At 38.8% G+C, this 21145-nt stretch overlaps 2 protein-coding genes across 4 annotated transcripts; one reads left to right on the top strand and one right to left on the bottom strand.

The window, feature by feature from the left end:
• Positions 1-57: 57 nt before the first annotated feature.
• On the bottom strand, positions 58-5520 carry gabpa (GA binding protein transcription factor subunit alpha). Of its 3 annotated transcripts, none has more exons than XM_038720748.1 (10): positions 5394-5520; positions 3884-3981; positions 3619-3763; positions 3430-3514; positions 3087-3311; positions 2781-2975; positions 2559-2615; positions 2033-2158; positions 1268-1460; positions 58-844 (listed from the first exon to the last, which is right to left on the bottom strand). In XM_038720748.1, exons 2-10 carry the CDS (start codon positions 3958-3960, stop codon positions 622-624), a joined length of 1326 nt encoding a protein of 441 aa, XP_038576676.1. In that variant the 5' UTR covers positions 3961-3981; positions 5394-5520; the 3' UTR covers positions 58-621. The 3 variants fall into 3 exon arrangements, with proteins under 3 accessions (XP_038576676.1, XP_038576678.1, XP_038576677.1); XM_038720750.1 differs by lacking the exon at positions 5394-5520 and adding an exon at positions 5133-5151; XM_038720749.1 differs by lacking the exon at positions 5394-5520 and adding an exon at positions 4990-5112.
• Positions 5521-8754: 3234 nt separating this feature from the next.
• On the top strand, positions 8755-17857 carry u2af1 (U2 small nuclear RNA auxiliary factor 1). Its single transcript, XM_038720744.1, has 8 exons — positions 8755-8883; positions 10093-10180; positions 12056-12122; positions 14532-14581; positions 15076-15174; positions 15289-15422; positions 17339-17431; positions 17536-17857. The coding sequence occupies exons 1-8, from the start codon at positions 8840-8842 to the stop codon at positions 17657-17659; spliced, it is 699 nt and encodes a 232-aa protein (XP_038576672.1). The 5' UTR covers positions 8755-8839; the 3' UTR covers positions 17660-17857.
• The last annotated feature ends 3288 nt before the right edge of the window (positions 17858-21145 follow it).

Genomic DNA, 21145 nt, shown 5'->3' with positions numbered 1-21145 from the left:
GAAAATATAAATATTTACATTTCAAAGCTCCTGGCTAAAATGACTGAATCACAAACATTATGAAAAATGCTTGCCACTTTATTCCCCCTGGTGGACAGAAAAGGGTCCAACAATTTAGGGAACAAACACTAGATAAAATACAAAACAGGGCCTCTATAAATGGAAAATATGAAAATACACTTGTCCTTGTGGCTATCAAAAACATGAAGTACCGGTATATACAGTGGAAATTCTTCTAAACTACAGACAAGGAACATTACACAAAGCTCATAAATTTTCAGTCGCACATTCAAGCATTCAGTCACATGCACACAAATGTATTTCCTCGCTCAGACACTCCCCCCGTCATCCTGAACATGCTGCTTCTCTTGGTTTGAGTTAAAGAAAAGCTTAAAAAAAGAAGAAAAAAAAAGAAGAAAAAAAAAAACTTCAATCAAACTGTAAAGACAATAACAAAGTTGTTAATCCACAATGATCAGCGATCAGCCTTGCATTTCTGTGCCTAAAGAACACAGTGTCAAAAAAAAGAAAAATATAGAATAAGAAAGTTGATTTGATTTCCAATCACTGGTGGAGAGCAAAGTCTGCCTGCAGCAGCTGGAGAGCGCTGTGATGCGGCCTTCAGCTGTCTTTGTCTAGTGTTGTGGTGGCCAGGGTCACAGTAGTGATGGGCTGACCGATGCCGTGCATTTGCATGCGAGCCAGTTTCTTCTGTTCACACTCTGTCACCAGGTTGTTGAGTTCAGCGGCACTATAACCAATCAGAGTTCTCAGGTCGCACACAAACTTGTAGACGAAGCGCTTGCCCTGCACCTTGCTGATCATGTCCCCGTCGTAGTAATACCTGAAGAGGACAAGTCAGAATCTCACTACACAAAGACAACGTAAAATCACGTGACACAAAGCATGTCATGTTTCCAAAACCACCATGATAATATTAATAACTACAGTGATATTCAACCAGCCAACTTGTCATGTTAGGTACAGTCAGTGAAAACAGTTGTATAATGTCTTTTGTGGCCCTGATGGAGCTTCACTATGAACTCCATTTGTGCTTGAGATTTTACATTTTTTAACAGTTTGTTTGAAAGCAGTGGAGTTGAAAGGAAAATGCTGTTGCGTTGCATTGGAAAAGTAGGATCCAGTGTTTCTACAGGGACTAAAAGTCAGGACATGTCTGTCTCTGCTGAACTGACTTTTTAAATCTGTCTCTCCAACTTAATGGTAGTGTAATATAAAGTGAATAAAGAACCCCTTAAAAACAAACCTAAGGGCTCTGCTGAGTTTCTCGTAGTTCATTGTAGGCTTGTTCTTGCGCTGGCCCCATTTTTGCGCCACAAGCTCTGGCTGGTTGAGTTTGAACTCGCCCTCTTCACCCACCCAGGAGATGCAGTCTCTTGCATCCTTATCTGTCAGCAGCTCTAGCAGGAACTGCCACAGCTGGATCTGACCGTTGTTGCCTAGAACCAGAGACATAGCATTCAGTGTAAAATGTTATAAATGGTCATAAAATGACCATAAATGAATGATTTACATAAAATAATAGAAAAATAATAGTTGCATTTGCTTTCAAAAACACAGCACCACAACACTAGGAATGTGAAGCGCTTGGAGTAAGGCTGCAAGAGACAATTACTACCATTTGTTATTGATTAATCTGACAATTATTTTCGATCGTTTGCTCTATAAAATGTCAGAAAATTCGAAAGCCCAAGAAGACGTCTTCAAACTGCTTATTCTAGAGTACCTTATTATCACATAACAAAGAAAATCAGCGCATCTGAGATGCTTTTGGAAGCAAATTGATGGAAACAATTAAATAACAAAATAGTTGCTACTGTAGATGAATGCAGATTCACTAATCGATTAATGGATAAGTTGTTACAGCCTTGAGCTCTGCCTATTTTCACATCTGTACACACTTGGCCAATTGCTGAGCAAAATAACGGAACTGTCAAATTGTCGGCTTTGTAAAATAAAATAAAAATGTATACAAATGACATACAGAGTCCATGTGTGTTGTGTGTACTACCTGTGCGGTTGCCCGGTGAGCTTCGCTCCTCTCCTCCTGAAATTCGGGGAGTCCTGGGGCCGCGGCTCTGCTTCAATACCTTTATAGCAGTGGGTGTGCTCACTTGAGCCGGGATTATCTGCACAGCTGGAGACACATACGTAAAAGTAAAAGATTAATAGAATATTAATGACCAGAACAACTGTGTGCTTGGCATTTTGGATCTGACTTCATTTCATTATCTCTCATTTCTAGTAAAATAGATGGAGTTTATCCACCACGTTGTAGGTAAAGCTATTCCATCTGCAAGAAAAGGACAATTTCTCCCTTTAAATGTAATAGCTTTGTTCTAACTTGTTTTTTTAATCACTTTGTTAAGTGAAAAGGTTCACTGTGTCATGTTTCATCAGACCACAGAACCTGAGCAACTCACGACATGTCAAATCTAGTCCGCAGCCAAGTGTCTGAGGGCATTGTTAGGTTTCACGTGGTTAAGTGTTAACATTTTCAAGACCTTTAATTGCCCTCTTGGCAGATTTACACTTACGCTGATCAATGGTGACGGTAGCGTCCCCTCCAGACTGGTCCTGGCTTGCCAGCACATCTGAAATCAATAATAAAGGGATTAGTGCAAATTCTGTATCAAATTCATCGGGACTGGGTACAAACAAGTTGCAACTTTGGGCTTCATTTGACCTCTAATAATTCTTTAAAACACACCGTCAACCATCGACTGGAAATATACGTTACCCTTCTCTATCTGACTTACATTTGCGGAGGAGTTCCAGATGGCTCCAGAGTATTTCTCCGTTGGGCACTTTCTGAAGGAACTCATCCTGGTTGAATGAGCAGAGGTCTCGACCTGGAATGTGAATGCTGCCTATTTCCATTTCATCTATGTTAAACTCCTTCATTACCCACACAGCCCAGTGGATCACCTGGTCAGCTGACCAGAGCACCGGGTCTGAGGAGAGAGAGAGAGAGAGAAACCTCATTCACTAACAATCACGTCTGTTTTTCATCACATTAAGGACTGTTTTTCTGACAGTAATGTAATTTTATTAGTCTTCCTCACCATATGGTATGCCCAGGCGAACCTGCTCTTTGCGGTAGCCTTCAAGTGCTGCGGCCCAGCGTGTAACCTGCTCCGACGTCTCATCAGAAAGGCCAGATCGCTCCACAGCAATGAGCTGACCCTCCTCCACCAGAGTCCCTTCTTCTCCTGCTGCGTCTGGATCAATCACCACCTCTACTGTTTCTACTGGCTTCACAATTTCCAAAATGTTCAACTTCTCCTCACCTGCACAAGGGGGAAAAAACCCACACAAATGAGAGACGTTGATGTACGTATGTGCACATGTGAATTTGGACACAAACATCAACTGTATATTATCTGATTTTTTTAATTTTATCAGTACCCGGTTTGGTTATAATCTGCAGGCTGAGCTGCACTGTACCATCTGTCTTTACTCCCTGATCGAAGAGGCTGTGATCAGGGTGAAGCTAAAAACAAAAACACAACAGATATGCTGAATCAGAGGTAAAGACACAGCAACAAAATAATCAATCATAAGAGATCTTGATATGCTCTATTTATGTAGTGTTACCTGAATGTCCTGCAAGCAGATCTCATATGCATCCAGTGACATCTGGATACGGGGCTCCAAAAGCTTCTTCAAATTGCCAATGGGCTCATTGATGTCAATATCTTGTTGAATCAAATCTGATGCAGTGATGGTCTGCTCCTCGACACTACAGATAAAAGGTGTGTGTGTGTGGGGGGGGGGGGGGGGGGTCAGATGGGACTGTAAAATGTGTAGTTGCTGCATGGGCAAGCATATTCAATTCAAAATGACCATGACCTCTGCTTACCCTTCCTCCAGGCATGCCTGCTTCTCCCGTTCATCGATCTCAATCTCTATCATGTCTTCTGGTTCACTTTTAGACATTCTGTTTTAGGCAGTGCTAAGCTGTAGGAAAGTAATGAAAGGGATATTATTCTGCAATGTATACAGATTATAACATTTTAATCAATTAACAGTACTAAAAAACAAACGTAAAATTACACTAGTAATGTTATTGTTGATATTTTTGTTGAACACTTTACAACATAACACAAGCCAAAACCTCCATCAACAATTCCAATGATGATCAAAACATTTGAATATATATTCACAAATGCCACTAAAAGGCATCACAAAGTTTTAATCACGGATGTCTCAATAATACACAATATTTCAATATGTAGATGTGGGGTAGTGTGTTCAGGTTCCATGATGTAAATACGAAACAGCAGTTTGGGGATTTCTTTTATAAAAGGCCTCTCAGCCCCGGCTCCTCATTGGCCGTCTGGGACAGTTCACTGACTGCTCCAACTGCTAACGTTAGCCAACTCGAGGGCGAGGCTTAGGCGTCTAAAGGCCAACTGATAGGCCATTAGTTACCAAAAAGTGACTAAACATAACTGCACATCATAAACACATGTTGTAAACACACACAGAACTAAGATTTTAACAGCAGACTACACGTGTCGACACATGAAGTGGGTCTACAATGGACCAAGTTAGCTACGTGAATGCACCGCGGGGCGAGGCAGCCCGTTACACAACCGTTGGCCCCCGCGTGCTAAACAACAGTTAAAATATCCTAAAGACGCATTGCGCTTTATAACCGACACAAATCTCCGTTAAGTCACACTTTAACTCTGCACGTAGAAAACTTTTAAAACGGAAATAGAATAAACGGAAACAAAACAGCATAGGGCAAATGGAAAGGAGCCGGAAATCCTGGCTAAGGTTTACAGCGATGTAAGACTTCCGAGAGCAGCTGTGATAAATCCGACACACGCGTCCAAAGGAAAATTAACGCCACCGGAGCAACTGCGATGTCACTAATACACTGAAACAACGCTCGGTTAAACACAAACTGCATCTACACAGAGAAGTATGGACTAACGAGCCGTTTGGAAGTATACGTACTGTGTTTGTGGCTGGACGGTGGTCAGCCTCTCCGTTTCGCTGCGTCTACTCAGCTTTACTGTGTTAGCACTCAGCTAACGCCAAACTGGTATAACTCAGTTTGACCTAAAACAAAAGTAACGTTATTTCAATTTTGTAGATACCTAGAAAACAGCAGTCGAAGCGGCGGTAGCCTGCGTTAGTCTAGCTTTAGGGGAAGTTGGATAATGCTCGGAGTGTGTTTTTATGGCTGGCTTGAAGGTAGGCGGCCTCTTCCCACTAAGCTAGCTAGGAATCGACAACGGCTAGCAAGCTACAAAATAGCGGGAAGAGTCCAAGTACGACAAATACACCCCTTAACGTTACATGGCCACAATTTAGTACTTTCTTCAGAACAAGCACATATATCCTCGAAATATCCATACCTCTTAAAATTCAGGCCTTCAACAACTGTGGTGGATTAGCAGCCAAAACTCATACACAGTCGAGTCGTATCATGCAAGTTTTTAGTCACCTACACACACACTCAGGAGGGGCGGAGACTAACTGGCAAGACATTTACCCTCAAAACTTATATGGAAAATATAAAAGGTTTAGATACCATAAATGTATTACCCACACTTGAGAATAGCCACATTAATTTCATTAACTAACTTTCTGCGTTTTCTTCCATCGACTTCAGTGAGTTTTATTTTGACGTGTCTCCTGTTTTCCACAAGTAAATAAAGACTTGCAAATAAGTAAAAGTCAAATATGAGGACGATCTGTATAATTACGCCAACAGTTTGAAATCTGCCATTTTAAATATTTGCAACAGGGTGGGGATTCTAGGGGGCCCTGGAGCAAAAAGATGTGCCCCTTTTCAGCCTCCCCCTATACACAGGCTCACCAAACACATTTTGCCCAGGGTCCCAGAACCCAACCAGTTTTCCTCTGTTTAAGAATATTCACCATACTGTAAGCATACAATATTAAAGGTATACATAACCTCAATACTAGGTGAAAAGGCAGGACCACATTATGTCCCATGCTATTTTAGTTACTGCTACAGGCAATCTGGATCCTGCCCAAAGTCTCCATACCTACAGGCCTATATGAGTCTGGTTTCCTTTGTACATTATGTTTACTCATTTAGCTGACACTTTTATCTAAAGCAACTTACAATTGCTATATATATTTTTTTATATAATTGTACACCTCTGGAGACACAATGGTGGATGGGTCATAGTGGGGAATTGAACCCAGGTCTCTCATACCAAAGACATGTGTTTTATCCACTGCACCAACACCACCCCTTGTACAGTTCTTAATCCAACCCAGTGTTTTGGTAAAGGCTATGTAATAGTTATATTAATGCACATTATAATGCATATTCTTTATTTATTTGTATTTCCTTGTATGTATAAAGCTATTTTGCAATATTGGTGTTCACCTCAACAATAAACAACTGGACTAGTCCAACAATAGATGTCCTGTACAAGAAGGGCCAACTTCGTCTTCATCTGCTGAGGACACTGAGGTGCATTTGTTTGTACAGGACACTGTTAAAATCATTCTGCGACACTGTGGCAGCATGGGTCTTTTATGCAGTAAGTAGTCTGTTGGCGAGCCAGAAGCACAGAGAGGGACAGGAAAAGACTAAATACACTGGTTAAGAGGGCTAGTTCTGTCCTAGACTGCCCTCTAGACACCCTACAGGAGGCGACCTGTGCAATGTTCCATATCAGTCACATCTGTTTATAAAAAGTGTATATAACAGGTGTATATAGTGTTCAAATAAGTCTTTGCTAGCTTGTTCTTCTATTATATTTTGTATTTTTCTATTTTTGTTTAATGTGTATTGTCTTATCTGTTGTGTTTTTTCTGGAGCTGCTGCAACAAGCTAATTTCCCCAATGTGGGATCAATAAAGTCTGTCTTATCTAAAAAAGCTGATTCTGATGGGGTTGGCCACTTTGTTTGTGCAGCCTGAAGAATAGGCTAGGTGATGTTCAGTGACACATGTTGACAATGACAAAAAAAAAACGACGTGTCTACGACCAAGCTCTTCTTTCCTCCTTAATATATCCACAAAAGGGCCAAGTTTACTAAATAAATGTATCCCAAGTGGTGTAATTTGTGGTTTGTATCATTTGACAACGGGTAAGTTATATGTCTCACTTTCATGTAAGCCAAAATGTTGCTTCTGGGGATCACTAAATTCAACATAATAAAATTATATGTTAAATGCTTGAATATAAGTAGTTCCAGAAAGGCCATTTGGATCCTTTATGTGCTTGCACTGTAGCTCCCCCAAGTATTCAGGATAAAGTTAGCTTTTAATTTGCATCTATATCCAGTCACACTTGGTGGTTTCGATATAACAATGAAACATTAACATTATAAGAAAAGGCAAACAGTCTGTGTTGGTGCCACTCCTTGAAAACAGAGTCATACAGTGAAAGAATAGTAGTACAGAAGTACTTCACCTTGATCAAAGATAAAATCTCTATGTTAAAATGCAGAATTGTAACTTAATACTTTACTGCATGGTTTTACCAAATGTTTTAGAAATGTTTCTGTCATTGTTTTTACATGTTCCTGTACTCAAATGCTGATGTATTTTACATGTCATATTATTTGTGCGTCTGATTTTGTATGTGCTTATGTAATTTGTGCTTTTATGTTTTATCCATGCTCCTGTGTTGTCTGCTTATGATTACATGTGTATGTGTTTAATGCTTTCTGTATGCCATATGTTAATTTTCTTTCTTATAACATCAACCTGCAAGGGACTCCAGATGAAAATTTGTCTGTACAGCTAAATTTGGCTCATTTACATTTTGGACATAGTGCTTATGTTCATTATGTTGACTGTATGGAGTGTATATACAGTTTGAAAGCAACTCTTGTTTCGAAAGTCACGGTGGAGACGTTAATGACTGATATTTCCGGTTTGGAGGTCTTCCCTTCAAAATAAAGACCATTTTTGTTTGAAGGTAATGTAAAAATCCCAATGTAAACTGTAAACCATGGACACTTCAAAACAGTACCATTGTACAATAGGCCAACTTAAATGGTAACTTTGTCCTTAAATTATTAAAGTTTAAAATTATAGTGTGGGTGCAGAACAGGGAATGTTTTGACGTATTTATGCATTCACCAACTAAGACCTGTACAGTGACTTTTTAAATGAAAATATGAGGACATGATAGGCTAACAGGAGTATTTTGATGTATATACTGCAAACCAGTAGAACCATGAGTAGAACACAAAACTATGGATTATATCAACAATTTCCAGAGACAGTGTCAACAAAAACAATTGTCTATAATTCATCGGCATTTCCAAGGCATGCAGACCATGAACTGTTCATTGGCTAAACTTGTTTTTATTATTGTATTATTTATTTTATTAGCTTATTTGTTTTTAACAACCTCCTCTTTGCACATCAGGACTACCAGAGCACTTCAACACACTGTATCTTAACACTTGAATATAGCTGGACTGTTAAAACTAGGACTCACTCAGTGAATGCTGTAATATTTTATATTCAACTATATTTGAATGTTTAACTATTTCTATTTATGTATGTATTTAAGTTGTCTTGTAATTTTATGTATCTTGCTGCTATGCTTTTCTTATCTATCTATCTAAATGTTTAAGTATGTACGTTATAAATGGGCTTCAAAAGGGTCACATTTATTGCGAGGATATTTGATTGCATTAGATTGGCCAGGTGTGTCTAATTACTTTTTAAATGATAATATAATTTGTTTGGGTCTTCTGCAAAGATTCAGATTCAGTAGCTATATGTTTGAGAAGATTATACTGAAGGAGCTGGGACGGAAGTCTTGTCGCCGTTGCTGCCGGTTGAGCACAGGCGAGCCAAGATGGCAGAGTACCTGGCCTCCATTTTTGGGACAGAGAAAGATAAGTAAGTAATTAACGTTTATTCAGTTAACCGAAAAGCAGTTTTTCGCGTACGGTTTCCTCCCAATCCTGCTTCGACTCGTAATACTATATCTAGTGGAGTTTGCAGTTTGTAGCTGGGAACGTTACCCTGGCTTTAGCAGCTAACAGCTAGTGCTAGCATGCTAACGTTAGTAAAATACCACGCCGCCACTGTTAGCTACTGCAACGTCTAGGTGCTGAACGGTGCTGGGATGGCCAGGAAACAGCCGCCACAATCAATGACCTATTATGAATGAATTAAAATAGAATCACTTTATTAATTAAACTCGACTTAAAGTGATATACTAGCTAACGACCACCGAGCACTGAGTTAGCTAATTAGCCAATGCTAGTTACTTTCTGAAACCCGTAGTCTTTGTTACAGCGGGAAATACACCAGCTAAGCTAACATTAGCTTCTCACTGTGTTTTTAGGCAAGTAGATTGTTTCCTAGCCCTCTTCCATCATCGTTTTGGGAAGTGAATTAATAGTAACACTGATGAATGAGAGCAGGTGTACATCTGCTCAATGCGCCCTGTAACGTCTTTTTGCTCTTTTTAAAACCTTTTTATTTATGTTTATTAACATCCACTTAGCACTTGTCTTTCTCTTCTAGCAAACGGCAGTTGTTTTTAGGAGTTCCTGCCAAGCCCTTAAGAAAACCCAGACACTAAACTTTTGTACAACTTTTACGAAAATTGTAATCATTTAAATTGGTTTTGGTAAACCCCGTATTGAAAGGGTAATGGTGACATCTTTTTTTCTTTGGTTCACTCTTTCTTTTAATCACACTGAAAATAACGTTAACGACCATCTCAATTCATGCATTTTCTTATTTATAAATACATTTCTGTTTAATGTCAGGTTGCATGTTTAACTAGATGTATACATCAAGCTATGAAACATTGTCAGGAGTGATGTTTGTAAGTCACACCTTGCAGACCCAATGCTGTGGACTCTCATAACACATTACAATGGAGAATTAATTTTGCACATTTTTTTCAGTCCTAACATTTGTTGAGGACAGTTTTGTTCGTGTTGTCAAGAAATAATTGTAGTATAAGAAAGAATTGGAATATTGTGTAGGTCTTCAAGTCCCATGAGAACAGATTCCAACATGATGACAAAGTCAAGAGTATTATGTTTTCATGTTTACTGTATTACATCTTCATTATTTGTCTTTTTTCCTTAGGGTCAACTGCTCCTTTTATTTTAAAATTGGTGCCTGTCGACATGGTGACCGCTGCTCCAGATTACACAATAAGCCGACATTCAGCCAGGTATGATCTTCCTTTGTCTTACAAAATGTCCTAATAATGATAAACAGATAAGGGAAAGGGCATGTCTACCGTTTAGTGTAAGGGCTTTACAAATAAAATTTACTTGACTTCACTTGAACTAGTTGCAAGTTTAATCTGTGATGCTCACTCCTTGTTATATGTCATACCCATCTTTCAATCCTCTAATACCAGACGACGGCGACAACAACAGGGCAGGGATGAAACTCAGAAATTGCATACCAGTAATATTTACACTAATGAAGCACTAAAAAGTTGTGCTTTTTCTGCATACCCTTATTGTCTGCAATTTGTACTGACATGCACATTACGGTTGATAAATATTTAATTGTGCCATGTGGATATAGACAGACATTTTAGTATCAGTTAAATAACTTATTTTATATATGTTAAGTGACATTTAGTTCTCAGTCTTGTGTGTTGGATTTACAAATATAGTTTATGTAGTGTAATTGTAATTTAAGAAATATAAAAATTGTCATTATTGTGTTATTAGGCTGAGCACATTACGCATTATTGCGTTAATGCATTAATTAATTAACGGCGACAATATTTTTCACACGTTAACGCAGTTTATATTATTATTTTGAAAGTCTGTTGCTCACTGGCTCTGAATGCACGTACAGTGAAACCATGGGTCACAGGAGAGGTGGGATGTTGATAAGCCTGTAAGTTACCCACCCAAACAAGCAGTGGAGGGGAGGCTTCGGCAGACTACGCTAGATGCAGAGTGTGGGAGAAGTAGATAAACAAAAGCAAGACAAGCAATCAAGACAATCCTCTCTGCACATGTAAATATCACTTCATGTCATATCATGCATGAGCCTGGCACATATTTGTTGTTAATTGTTGTTCCATTGTTATCTTCATTTTTATTATTATTTTTATTTTTTTATATTGTCAGTTGTATTATTTTTTTCTTCTGTTATTTTTTATATAACTTGCATTTGTTTATTACATATTTATATATTTCTACATCTATTTATGTCAGCTGCATGTCTGTCAAATTCCTTGTATGTATAAAACAATTCTTGGCAGTAAAGCTCCTTCTGATTAGTATTGGGGAAGATGTCGGTGTTCTTAAAATCACAACGTAGTTGCTTGGCTCCCTGGGGTTGCTCTTTGCCCAGGTGACCGCTTTCTGCGAGTAAAGGCAGGTGCTCTATGGATAGTAACCAAGGCAACAGCCAAGTTAAAATTGCAGGCTACATAACTTTACCTGATAGGCCTTCATCTAATTTTGCAGGGATGCTCTGCCATGCGAATTCCCTCCTGTTGATGTCCTATTTAGTAAACAGTATTAGATTCTGGAAACTCACAAACATGAGGATCAGTCGTGCAGCGTGTCGTGTAAGCTACAAAAAGTTCAAGGCAATTGAACTTGGGCGGCGAGCATATGCATGAGTCGAACACCTCACTCTAACAGGGACTCTTGCTACTGAACATAGACTGTTTGTGCTCCTCCCTGATAAAACAAAAATGTTTCTGCCGATACCTGTTCAGGAAAATAAACAAGAAAACAGATTTATATATGTGTGAAAATTGCACAAAAAGACACATTCACTGTCTTGATTAGTTGCTTTTCTTTTCAGTTAGTGGGTTCAAGATAGACAGTAGGAGTAATGGATGATAAACAATGACACATTTTATCTTGTTCTATAGTGTTCAGAAATGTCACGATAGTGTGTGTTTTTTTTTTTTTTTTATTGTTTTTGGAATATGAAATCTGAATTTTGTACCTTACAATCTGTTATGTTCTTTAAATTATTGGTATTTGACCAAAAGTAAGCACTGTGCTGCTATACCCAGCCCTAATTAAAACAAATAATCCCAAAAATGTTCACTTTTGTGTTTCAGACGATTGCTCTCCTGAACATTTACCGGAACCCTCAAAACAGTGCCCAGTCTGCTGATGGCCTCACCTGTAAGTGTTTTCTCTGACCATACACCCATGTTTTCTCTGTCTCCCATTATACCTATGTAGTCAACAGTAGAGTTTGAAACAGGCATAACAGTGTGATACTACACAGGCAACTTGTAGTCATTCTGGTAGAAATTTTATTTACCAGCAATTCAAAAAGAAATCAATTTCTCACATCGCCACAATTAAGACAATGTCAGCGAGTGTCCATTGTTAAGTAAATTTTACATAAGTACCTTAAATATAACAATAATTATACACTGTTTTTAATCCACACAGGGCTCTACAGTGCGACCGTTTTGCTCACATATGCCCCTAAAAATCAATGCTGGCGAATCAGAAAAATGATTTACAAGCTCAATGTGCGAATAAACACAACCTAACATAATCCTTCCCACCCCGCCGCCCATTGTTCAATACACCCCCACTCAGAGTTGCTGGCAGGGTGCAACACAAAGCTTGTCAAATGAGTTATCTACACCGGTGCACCGGGAGAGATCTCGGTGGGCGGGTCTCTTGGTACCTGCTTGAGCAGCTTGTTACAAAAACAAAGACCGAGATTGGTGTCGGCAGCTGAATCAATGATACAGAGGGCAGAAGAAAGATAAGCAGGTTTGTGGGTTTGGCTAGCTGGCTATATTGGGTGCCTTTTGTTAAAATCAATGTGCTCATCTATTTCACTTTTTGTCAACTGACCAATCACAGCCTGGATAGGGCGATATTAAAATAAAATTTATCCAGGTAGTACCCAAGTAGTAGTCCCATTATGTGACATCAGCACTTTGTGTAGCTACATGAAGTGCCGTTGACGTAACTTATAGCAACAATTTAATGCAGGTTATAAATTAGGGGTGGGAGAAATAATCGATTCTTAGATGCATCGCGATGCGGACGTGGAAGATTATGAATCGATTAACAAATGTCAAAAAAAAAATTGTTTTGTTTTTAAATGTTAATTGATAACCGAATGTTGATGGAATGCAAAAAGCGGAAGTGCAGCGCCCGGACCGTGTGTGGAGCGCACAACAGAGAGACCAGCCCTGTATTCGGCACACCACCGCTGTGGAATGAATAACCACCCACTTTAATTTCAAACAATCATTAATAATAATTAATTAATTAAATTAATAATCATATAATGCACAAATAATGATTTTAGCAGAGAAATATATTAGCAGTAAGTTTCAGGCTGGTAGTAAACGTGCAGCATAGGTGACAGTGAACGTCTGTAGTTTCCTGGAAAAGCGAAGGCTGTTGGCGCTAGCTAACATCTCCCCTGTACAAGGGCTTGCTCTGTCCCCCACACCAGACTGCAGACTTTAGGGACAGAGCCTTCAGCGTCACAGCCCCCACCCTCTGGAACTCCATCCCCACAGAGATCCGAAATGCTCCCTGTCTGGACACTTTCACAAATCTACTAAAAACCCAGGCGTTCAATTCTGAATGACTTTCTTGTTCTGTAACTGTGTAAAGCATCATTGGGTCCTGTGAAAGGTGCTAAAAATATTTATTTATGTAACGTTAGCTGAATTAGTAACGAAGTAATATTAATTATCGGCTGTATGTCAGTAGGTCTACTAACTAACCTACTAGTCAAGGGTTGAGAACATCTGGTACAAGCTGAGACTAAACTGGTTTACAGCTCTGTCCTGTATACATACTGTACATCCTGATTATTATTTTTCTGACAACTGGTTGATGGACCATGGAGCTGAGGTTAATAAAGTAAAATAGGGATGCGAATTAGTCCTTTTAAGCTAATTAGAAGATGTTTCTTTTGGATTTTAATGCACACATTAAATGCTTAGTAATTATCCAGGATCCTGTATAGAAAAAACTGATGCATCGATAATCGTTCTGTAATCGAATCGCAGCCCTCTGGATTGTAATCGAATTGTGAGGTGCCCAGAGATTCCCACCCCTATTATAAATACAACCAAGTTCAATTGTATAACAGTGGCATTGAGGTACAGCCACAGTGAACTTACTGATTGCAGATAGTGAAGAGCAGGTTAGCGCTTCGGGGGGCAACATAAGTGAACTGTAACCTGGAAGGAGTCACAGCTTTGGTGCCATGTGTATTTATTGTACAGTAAATAAATGTAATTGTTGCTTCTGAAAGCAGACATTAAGCTACACTTGAATTGATCATTCTGTCCCAAACAACCTATTTGGAGGCATCAGCACCAGGTCACTTACCATGTGTGTCTGGTTTCAACTGTAGAGGCCAAAGCTCCGCCTAAGAGCCCTTATGCCACTTAATCCAGTCATTCACCCTCCTGAAAACAGCACCTTATGTCAACATATGTGTTCGTCTCAGTTTGTGTAAGACAGAATTTATTGCAGAAATCATAAATTAAGTACATGTTTAGTTGTGTTGTTTCTGTTATCATTTTCTCTTATAACCACTAGGTGCCATCAGTGACATGGAGATGCAGGAGCACTATGACGAGTTTTTTGAGGTAACTTATGCCATTCTGAAAATTGTCTCATGTAGTCTGCCTAAAACCCCAATCACACCACTTTTCCACCATTACTTTTTCCTTAACTTCTTTCTAATCTTCACAACCAGCTAAAACTACAACTACTATAGTAAATAGCTATTGATGATAGAAATAAAATCTGCCTACTTGCACCTAAAGCTCACTAATATACATGTTATTTCTAGTTTCTTGAATGTGTACAGAACTGACCACCATTGCCATTTTACAAGGGGCTTTTTTTTTTTTTTGCTTCTGAGCACTTGCCAGCAGAGACTCCAGGAAGTTACTGGTTTCATCTAAAAAATAAACAGTACATAACCACCTGTAAAACGTCAAGTTGCGTGAATTAGCAACATTGATATAATGTAATAGTTAATGAAATTTAGATGTGCTGGTATGTGGATTTTCGCTAGCCGTTTCCCTCCGTTTCCAGTCTTTATGCTAAGCTAAGCTAACTGTCTCCGTCCTTGCAGGAGGTCTTCACAGAGATGGAGGAAAAGTACGGAGAGGTGGAGGAAATGAACGTATGTGACAACCTCGGTGACCACCTAGTAGGAAATGTGTATGTGAAGGTGGGTGTCAAGTCTAAAAGCTGCATATCCTACCACTACTGTAATGCCATGGTTTTTATAGCTTGGGTCCTTATCTGAACTACACTCTTGTCTCTTGGTGGTCCCTTTTTATAGTTCCGTTATGAAGAGGACGCAGAGAAGGCCGTGATAGACCTGAATAATCGGTGGTTTAATGGACAGCCCATCCATGCTGAGCTCTCCCCCGTCACAGACTTTAGAGAAGCCTGCTGCCGCCAATATGAAATGGGGTGAGTGATGAGAACACTAGGATGATAAACCATTAAAAGATTGTGGGAGCCGGCGGGGCATTGCTTATTAAAACACTCAGGGATTCAAGGAGAAAGTTCCACACAGTTTTTACTTATAGCTGTAAAGGGCAGGATTGATGCTGTTAGCCAGACTACAAAATGAAACTATTGGCTCTTATCTGGCAAACATACATCACAAGTCAGTGTCTGCCTGCCAGAGATGTTAATTCAGAAGTGAAATGCCACCGTGTATTATTTTGATATTTAAAAAGTTAGTGTGGATAGCTGTTCAAAAAGCCCGACATAGTGATGAGTCTTCTCAATAAATGATAGTGTTAGCAGCCTACACTCTTCCAGCCCTTTTTATTTGACAGCAACAGTAGAGTAATGACAGAAAATGAGGGGAGAGAAAGATGCGGAGTGACACGAACTAAGGATGTGAATCAGGGGCTTGAACACCTAGGCAACCCACCTCTGTACGCTGTAGCAAGCTAGCAGTTGAGCGCTGACCAATAGCTAACGATGGCAGATTAAACAATAGTCCCTTGGTTATACATAGGTCACATTAATATTTGAATCACATTAATTAGGCTCAGAACTGAGCAGCAGCTTGTCGTCCGTCTGTGACAGTGTTTCAGGCTGCTAAAGTTAGCTAACATTATTCTGTGTATTTACATTGAAATTATATTATGTTTTAATTGAAATTAACTCATAACTAACATTAGCGCAGCACCCAAATGGGAGACTGAAAGCTGTCAGTGCGATCAATCTGGATGATGTGATATCTTCAGCTATGGCAACGGTGACTTAAAGCGGTTTGTCATCAGTTCCATAGAAAACCATGTAGCAGTGTCTCTAAATACCCCACTTTCAATGTTATCGTTATCTCAATAATGTGGTTATTGTCATGAAAGTAAATTCTTTTTGTGTAATTAAATACAAAATAAGTTATATCTAAATGTCTTAAAAATTAATTCTTGTATTGTTTTAATATTATTTTGTAGCACTCAGACAGGTACAGGTTATACAGAATTGTTTATCTTCCACTCTTGGCACAAATACAGGCTGTTGTCATATTAGTGAATTGTAGGTTGTGAAAGAGTCTTTCAAAGTCCCTGTTGTTAACAGTATCTAAAGTATGCAGCACAGATTTAATATAAATAAATAAATATTTAGTTAATATCTTCACACATCAGCATACGTAAGCCTGTCTGTTGCAGCTGTTGAATTTGTGAATTTTATTTGTTCATTAACAGCATTCATCTTTTCAGATGGGGAGCAAATGACTCCTAGTAAATCATTTGCAATGAGAGGCGAACGGGCACAATCGCGTGAAACTGGTGTGGTGCTCGTGTCACGTACATGGCTGCCTGATGCCAGAGTTGGAATTGTCTGAACTTTTTATGTGTGACGAGCAGTGCAAAGTATTCACCATGCTCCTGTAAGGATAGGATGTACCTACAATGACCTTCACTGCTCTCTCTTAATTCAAAATAATCTTATACTTGACACAGCTGGAGCAGCATTCTTTGACTCTGCTCTGTGTTCAACTGAACTCTAGTCCTACTCAAAGGACTAGCGAGCGTACCCAACTAAACTCAACTCACTAATAAACTTGCTGACTGAACTCATTTGGAAGTTTGTAGTTAAGTTTTATAGACTCTTTTTTTAAATTCTAGAAGATATATTTTAATATTGCCATAGTCTATAAAGAAAAACAGTTGTACCTTTTCCATGTCGTTTACTCATGGAGCGATTGCCTGCCTATTCACATGAGGAGCGCAGTGTGACACTCCAAGCAAAAACGCTGGCAGAATGCCACATAGTATCTTAAAAATACTGTAACACCTCCGATGGGGTTCACCTGCCATGCAGTCCTATTTGTCTCTGCTCTAAGTGTTGCCCTCTCTCTGTAGGGAATGCACTCGTGGTGGCTTCTGTAACTTCATGCACCTGAAGCCCATCTCACGTGAGCTGAGGAGAGAGCTGTATGGGCGTCGGAGAAAGGGGTACAAACTTATCCACTACCTTTTTACATTCAGGAACTTGAGTAAACCTGCATGTGTAGTTGTTTTTGTAGCAATTCATAATCTGTCCTCCTCTGCTTCCACAGCCGCCACAGGTCTCGGTCTCGATCACGAGAGAGGCGATCTCGCTCAAGAGACAGAGGTCGAGGAGGTGGCCGTGACCACGAGAGACGTCGCTCCAGAGACAGAGAGCGTTCAGGGCGATTCTGAACCACAAGCCATGACTACTTGTCCTTCCCTCTCCGTATCCATCCCCAGTCTTTTTTTAAGTTTGTACCCTTCCAGATGTATTGTAGGACTGATAGAAAGGTACCTGATTTTTGAAGCTGTGACAGCATTGACGAACTTGTTTTTTCTTGATTTCTGAAAATGACTTTCACCTCCATTAAATTGAACATTTTTACTTAACATGAGTGTTTCATGAATCATTCTTGCGTTAAGCTTAAATATCTAGGTTATGATGGCAGTGCTTTTTTTGCTTACTTCCGATTGCCCACAGCAAGAGTAAATGTACACACTGATTGTTTACTTGTAATAACAATTACCATTCATGGACTCTATCCTCATAGTCACTTAAAACAGAAGTGTCTATTGGTTGTAACACTTTGAGAGAGAGACTGACTGAGAGAGACTGACTTGCAACACTAGTCAGTTTAGAAACATAAAATCACAAAAAGCATCAAACAGCTGTATTTTCTTCAGTTACACTGAAGAAGCATAGATTGTCTCTGCACACATTTGCTTGTTTTAATTTTACATACAGGTTTCATGCTGCCTCCTGTGATTCAAGGTTTATGTAGGAGAGCAATGACGTAATTCTCCCCCGGCTATATACTACAGACAGTTTAATAAATCTAAAATAAAAAAAAGCTTGAATATCAAATATACATATATTACCATATATATATATATATATATATATATATATATATATATATGAAGGTAACAAACAATGCTAAAATAAACTTGATCACTAAATTAATATTTAAATAAATCTGAAGTCTTGATAATCTCAACAGCATGTGGACTAACAGCAAATTATCCTACAATAAATAAACAATGACGAAGTTATTGTTTTAATTTAAAGAAACATTTCCTTTTCTTGCAGGGCAGTGTTTGTTTATTCGGAAGTCTAGATTTATTTTGATCTTAACCCTCAAGTGAAGTACTCAGTATTATACAGTAGTATTTTTTTGCGTGTATTTCCTGTCCTGACAGTGGCAGCCGACCTGCAGCGGAAGCGACTCCTTATTGGAGGTTTGCAGTTACAGTCTTGCAGTCTTCTGATGAGCACCAGTGGTTGAGTCAGGTCCCATGTAGACACTGCTTCTTTGTAAGATGAACCACTGGTTTAATCTTGAACAAGACGTTGTGTTTTAAAATATTTTATGTAAAATCAAAAACTATTCATTAACCACACCTGTCAATAAATGCATTGGAGTAAAAAGTACTTACAGCATGTAGTGCTGCAGGAGCGAACCAGAACGATGCACCGAGTGAGCAAATGCAATATTATAAAATTGTCATCGCAAAGTCGGCCGGTTAAACAGCATGTGCGTATAACTACTTGTGTCCATTCGCATAACTTGCTTAATGACGCGCTGATTACAACCTACTACATCCATAAATCTTCTAATTGTACCTGTGTTTAACTGACTGTGCGTATCCTTGTTTTCTCACCATGATGAAAGTATTCATGAAGTCAGTCTTAACATTTGATAGTGTGGTCAGTTATAGTTGACTTATGTGGTTACATAAGCTTTGAAACGAGATAGGTGCCCTAAAAAAATAGCATACACAGTAATAATAGCCTAATCTAGTTAATTAATTGTGCCTTATAACACTCTGCATTATTAGTACTTTTACCGTTGATACTTATATTATTATAATAGTGATTTGCATGACTTAAACTTGTAGCCTATTTTCACACTGTGCAGCCTAAATGCTACTTTTACTTAAGTAAAGGAGCTGAAAACGTCCGAGTAGGTTTTCTCCTGTCTGTGGGAGCAGCGGTGGGGGCCAGACAAACGGGTGACTGTGCTGTTGGAAATGAAGTGCTGAGGCTAGGAGAGGCTCGGTCAGTGTTGAACTCAGGTGACTTGTCTGACGGACAGGTGAGTGCACTACTCTTTAACGTAGACCGTAACATTGCGTTGTTCCTGATTTATAATGTAGCTTATAGGCCCTATTCTGTTTAAAGTCTTGTAAATAGACATGTTTCAACTTATAGCATTGTTTTATTCATCACTATAATCTGGTAACGCCGCGACAAAACATCCCAAAACACGTTTTAGTAATGTAATTTCAATCAATCATTGAAAATATGAATTTATTTTACATTAAATTAATATAACATTAAAACACTAATATATGATGTTTGTCTCTAAATTATTATACAGGATGTTTGTCCGGATGAGCTATTGTAGTTAAATGAAATGACATTATTTACCAAATAAAATATCCACCAGGTTTGAATGACAACTCAAATATCTCCACTGGTGTTGAATGAAATGAATGTAGTTCTGCAACTAATTATTATTTTCATTATCAATTAATATGTCAATTAAAGTCAGAAAAATGATGAAAATGCATCTGTTTTTGTTCGACCAACAGTTCATCCTTCAAAGATATTTAGCTTCACATCACAGGGGACAGAGAAAAGCAGATTCACATTTGAGAAGCTGCAACCTGTGAGTTTTTTTAAAAAACTTTTTTTGCTTAAAGATGATTTGTCTTTTAGAAAAATAGTTGCCAATTATTTGACTGATGACTGAATTTAGCTGCTTCAGTTCTAGGGTCCTGGGCTGCAGGCGAATAGTCAAAAGAAATGTCTTTTCCTTGATCCCAGTGGAACATCTCACGTCCTCAAGGAAATATGTGACTTAGGAAATAACCCTGCTAAGAGAATATTTCTGTCTTTTTAAAAATCATCTTTATTTGTAACACAGGGAAGATAAGGACAGTGACACACACACTCTCATGATGTACAATTAAATTTAGGTTTCCTGTCCAAAACAGAATCACACCTCCTGAAAAAGGATGTTTATACATAGGATAGGAGAGAGCGGGGTATGTTGTAACACTTTTAGCACTCTCTAACATTTACTGGGCACCATACATCACAATAAATGTCACACCAGATGTATGAACGAAGACTTGGGCACATATTTTGTATCAATGACATCTTCATAGCTTATCTCCGATGGAGTTGTAGAGTGAATGTTGAATGAATGGACAGATGAGACTCCTGGTTGTCCAAAACGAGTAAACAGTGCTTCTCATTTGAGCACTTTGTATGTTCATTGAAATATTTCGGGAAGTCAACAAAGGACATTTTATTCATCTATCCAGAGGGTTTTGCCCTTCCTTTGCTTCCAGGTTCAGTGACAGCATTGTGTGCTGCTTTAATAAGACTGTAAACCACTCTTTGCTGGCCTTTTTGTTTTCTAAACACATAGGCGCAAACTGAAGCTGGTGTGCCACAGCAAAGTGCTTGGCAAATCATCTGACCTCACTTGACGACAGACCAAAACAAATGTCAGCTGACCTAGTAATATATTCAACAAGCTGCTTCTCCAAATCAGGTGAAAAATTCTTCTGTACCATCCTTTGTTGGCATGGGTGTCTGACTACTTGTCTGGTAATCTTTTGACATTACTGAGTCAGAGTATGGTAATTTATGTCAAAATCCTTCAC

This window comes from Micropterus salmoides, unplaced genomic scaffold, assembly GCF_014851395.1.
Source record: "Micropterus salmoides isolate LMB-PRFRI ecotype aquatic unplaced genomic scaffold, ASM1485139v1 Ms_hic_scaffold_15, whole genome shotgun sequence".
NCBI lineage: Eukaryota > Metazoa > Chordata > Actinopteri > Centrarchiformes > Centrarchidae > Micropterus > Micropterus salmoides.
The sequence above is the reverse complement of the archived record's forward strand: the minus strand, read 5'-3'. Positions and strand labels throughout refer to the sequence as shown.

Excerpts from the sequence above, each read along its gene's own strand:
- u2af1 (XM_038720744.1), top strand. The coding sequence starts at position 8,840 with ATGGCAGAGTACCTGGCCTCCATTTTTGGGACAGAGAAAGATAA. Across the intron at positions 14,582-15,075 it reads ACTATGACGAGTTTTTTGAG|GAGGTCTTCACAGAGATGGA; the intron begins GTAACTTATGCC and ends CCGTCCTTGCAG. Across the intron at positions 15,175-15,288 it reads TAGGAAATGTGTATGTGAAG|TTCCGTTATGAAGAGGACGC; the intron begins GTGGGTGTCAAG and ends CCCTTTTTATAG.
- gabpa (XM_038720748.1), bottom strand. The coding sequence starts at position 3,960 with ATGTCTAAAAGTGAACCAGAAGACATGATAGAGATTGAGATCGATGAA. Across the intron at positions 3,764-3,883 it reads CAGGCATGCCTGGAGGAAGG|TGTCGAGGAGCAGACCATCA; the intron begins GTAAGCAGAGGT and ends TTTTATCTGTAG. Across the intron at positions 3,312-3,429 it reads GCAGATTATAACCAAACCGG|GTGAGGAGAAGTTGAACATT; the intron begins GTACTGATAAAA and ends CCCCTTGTGCAG.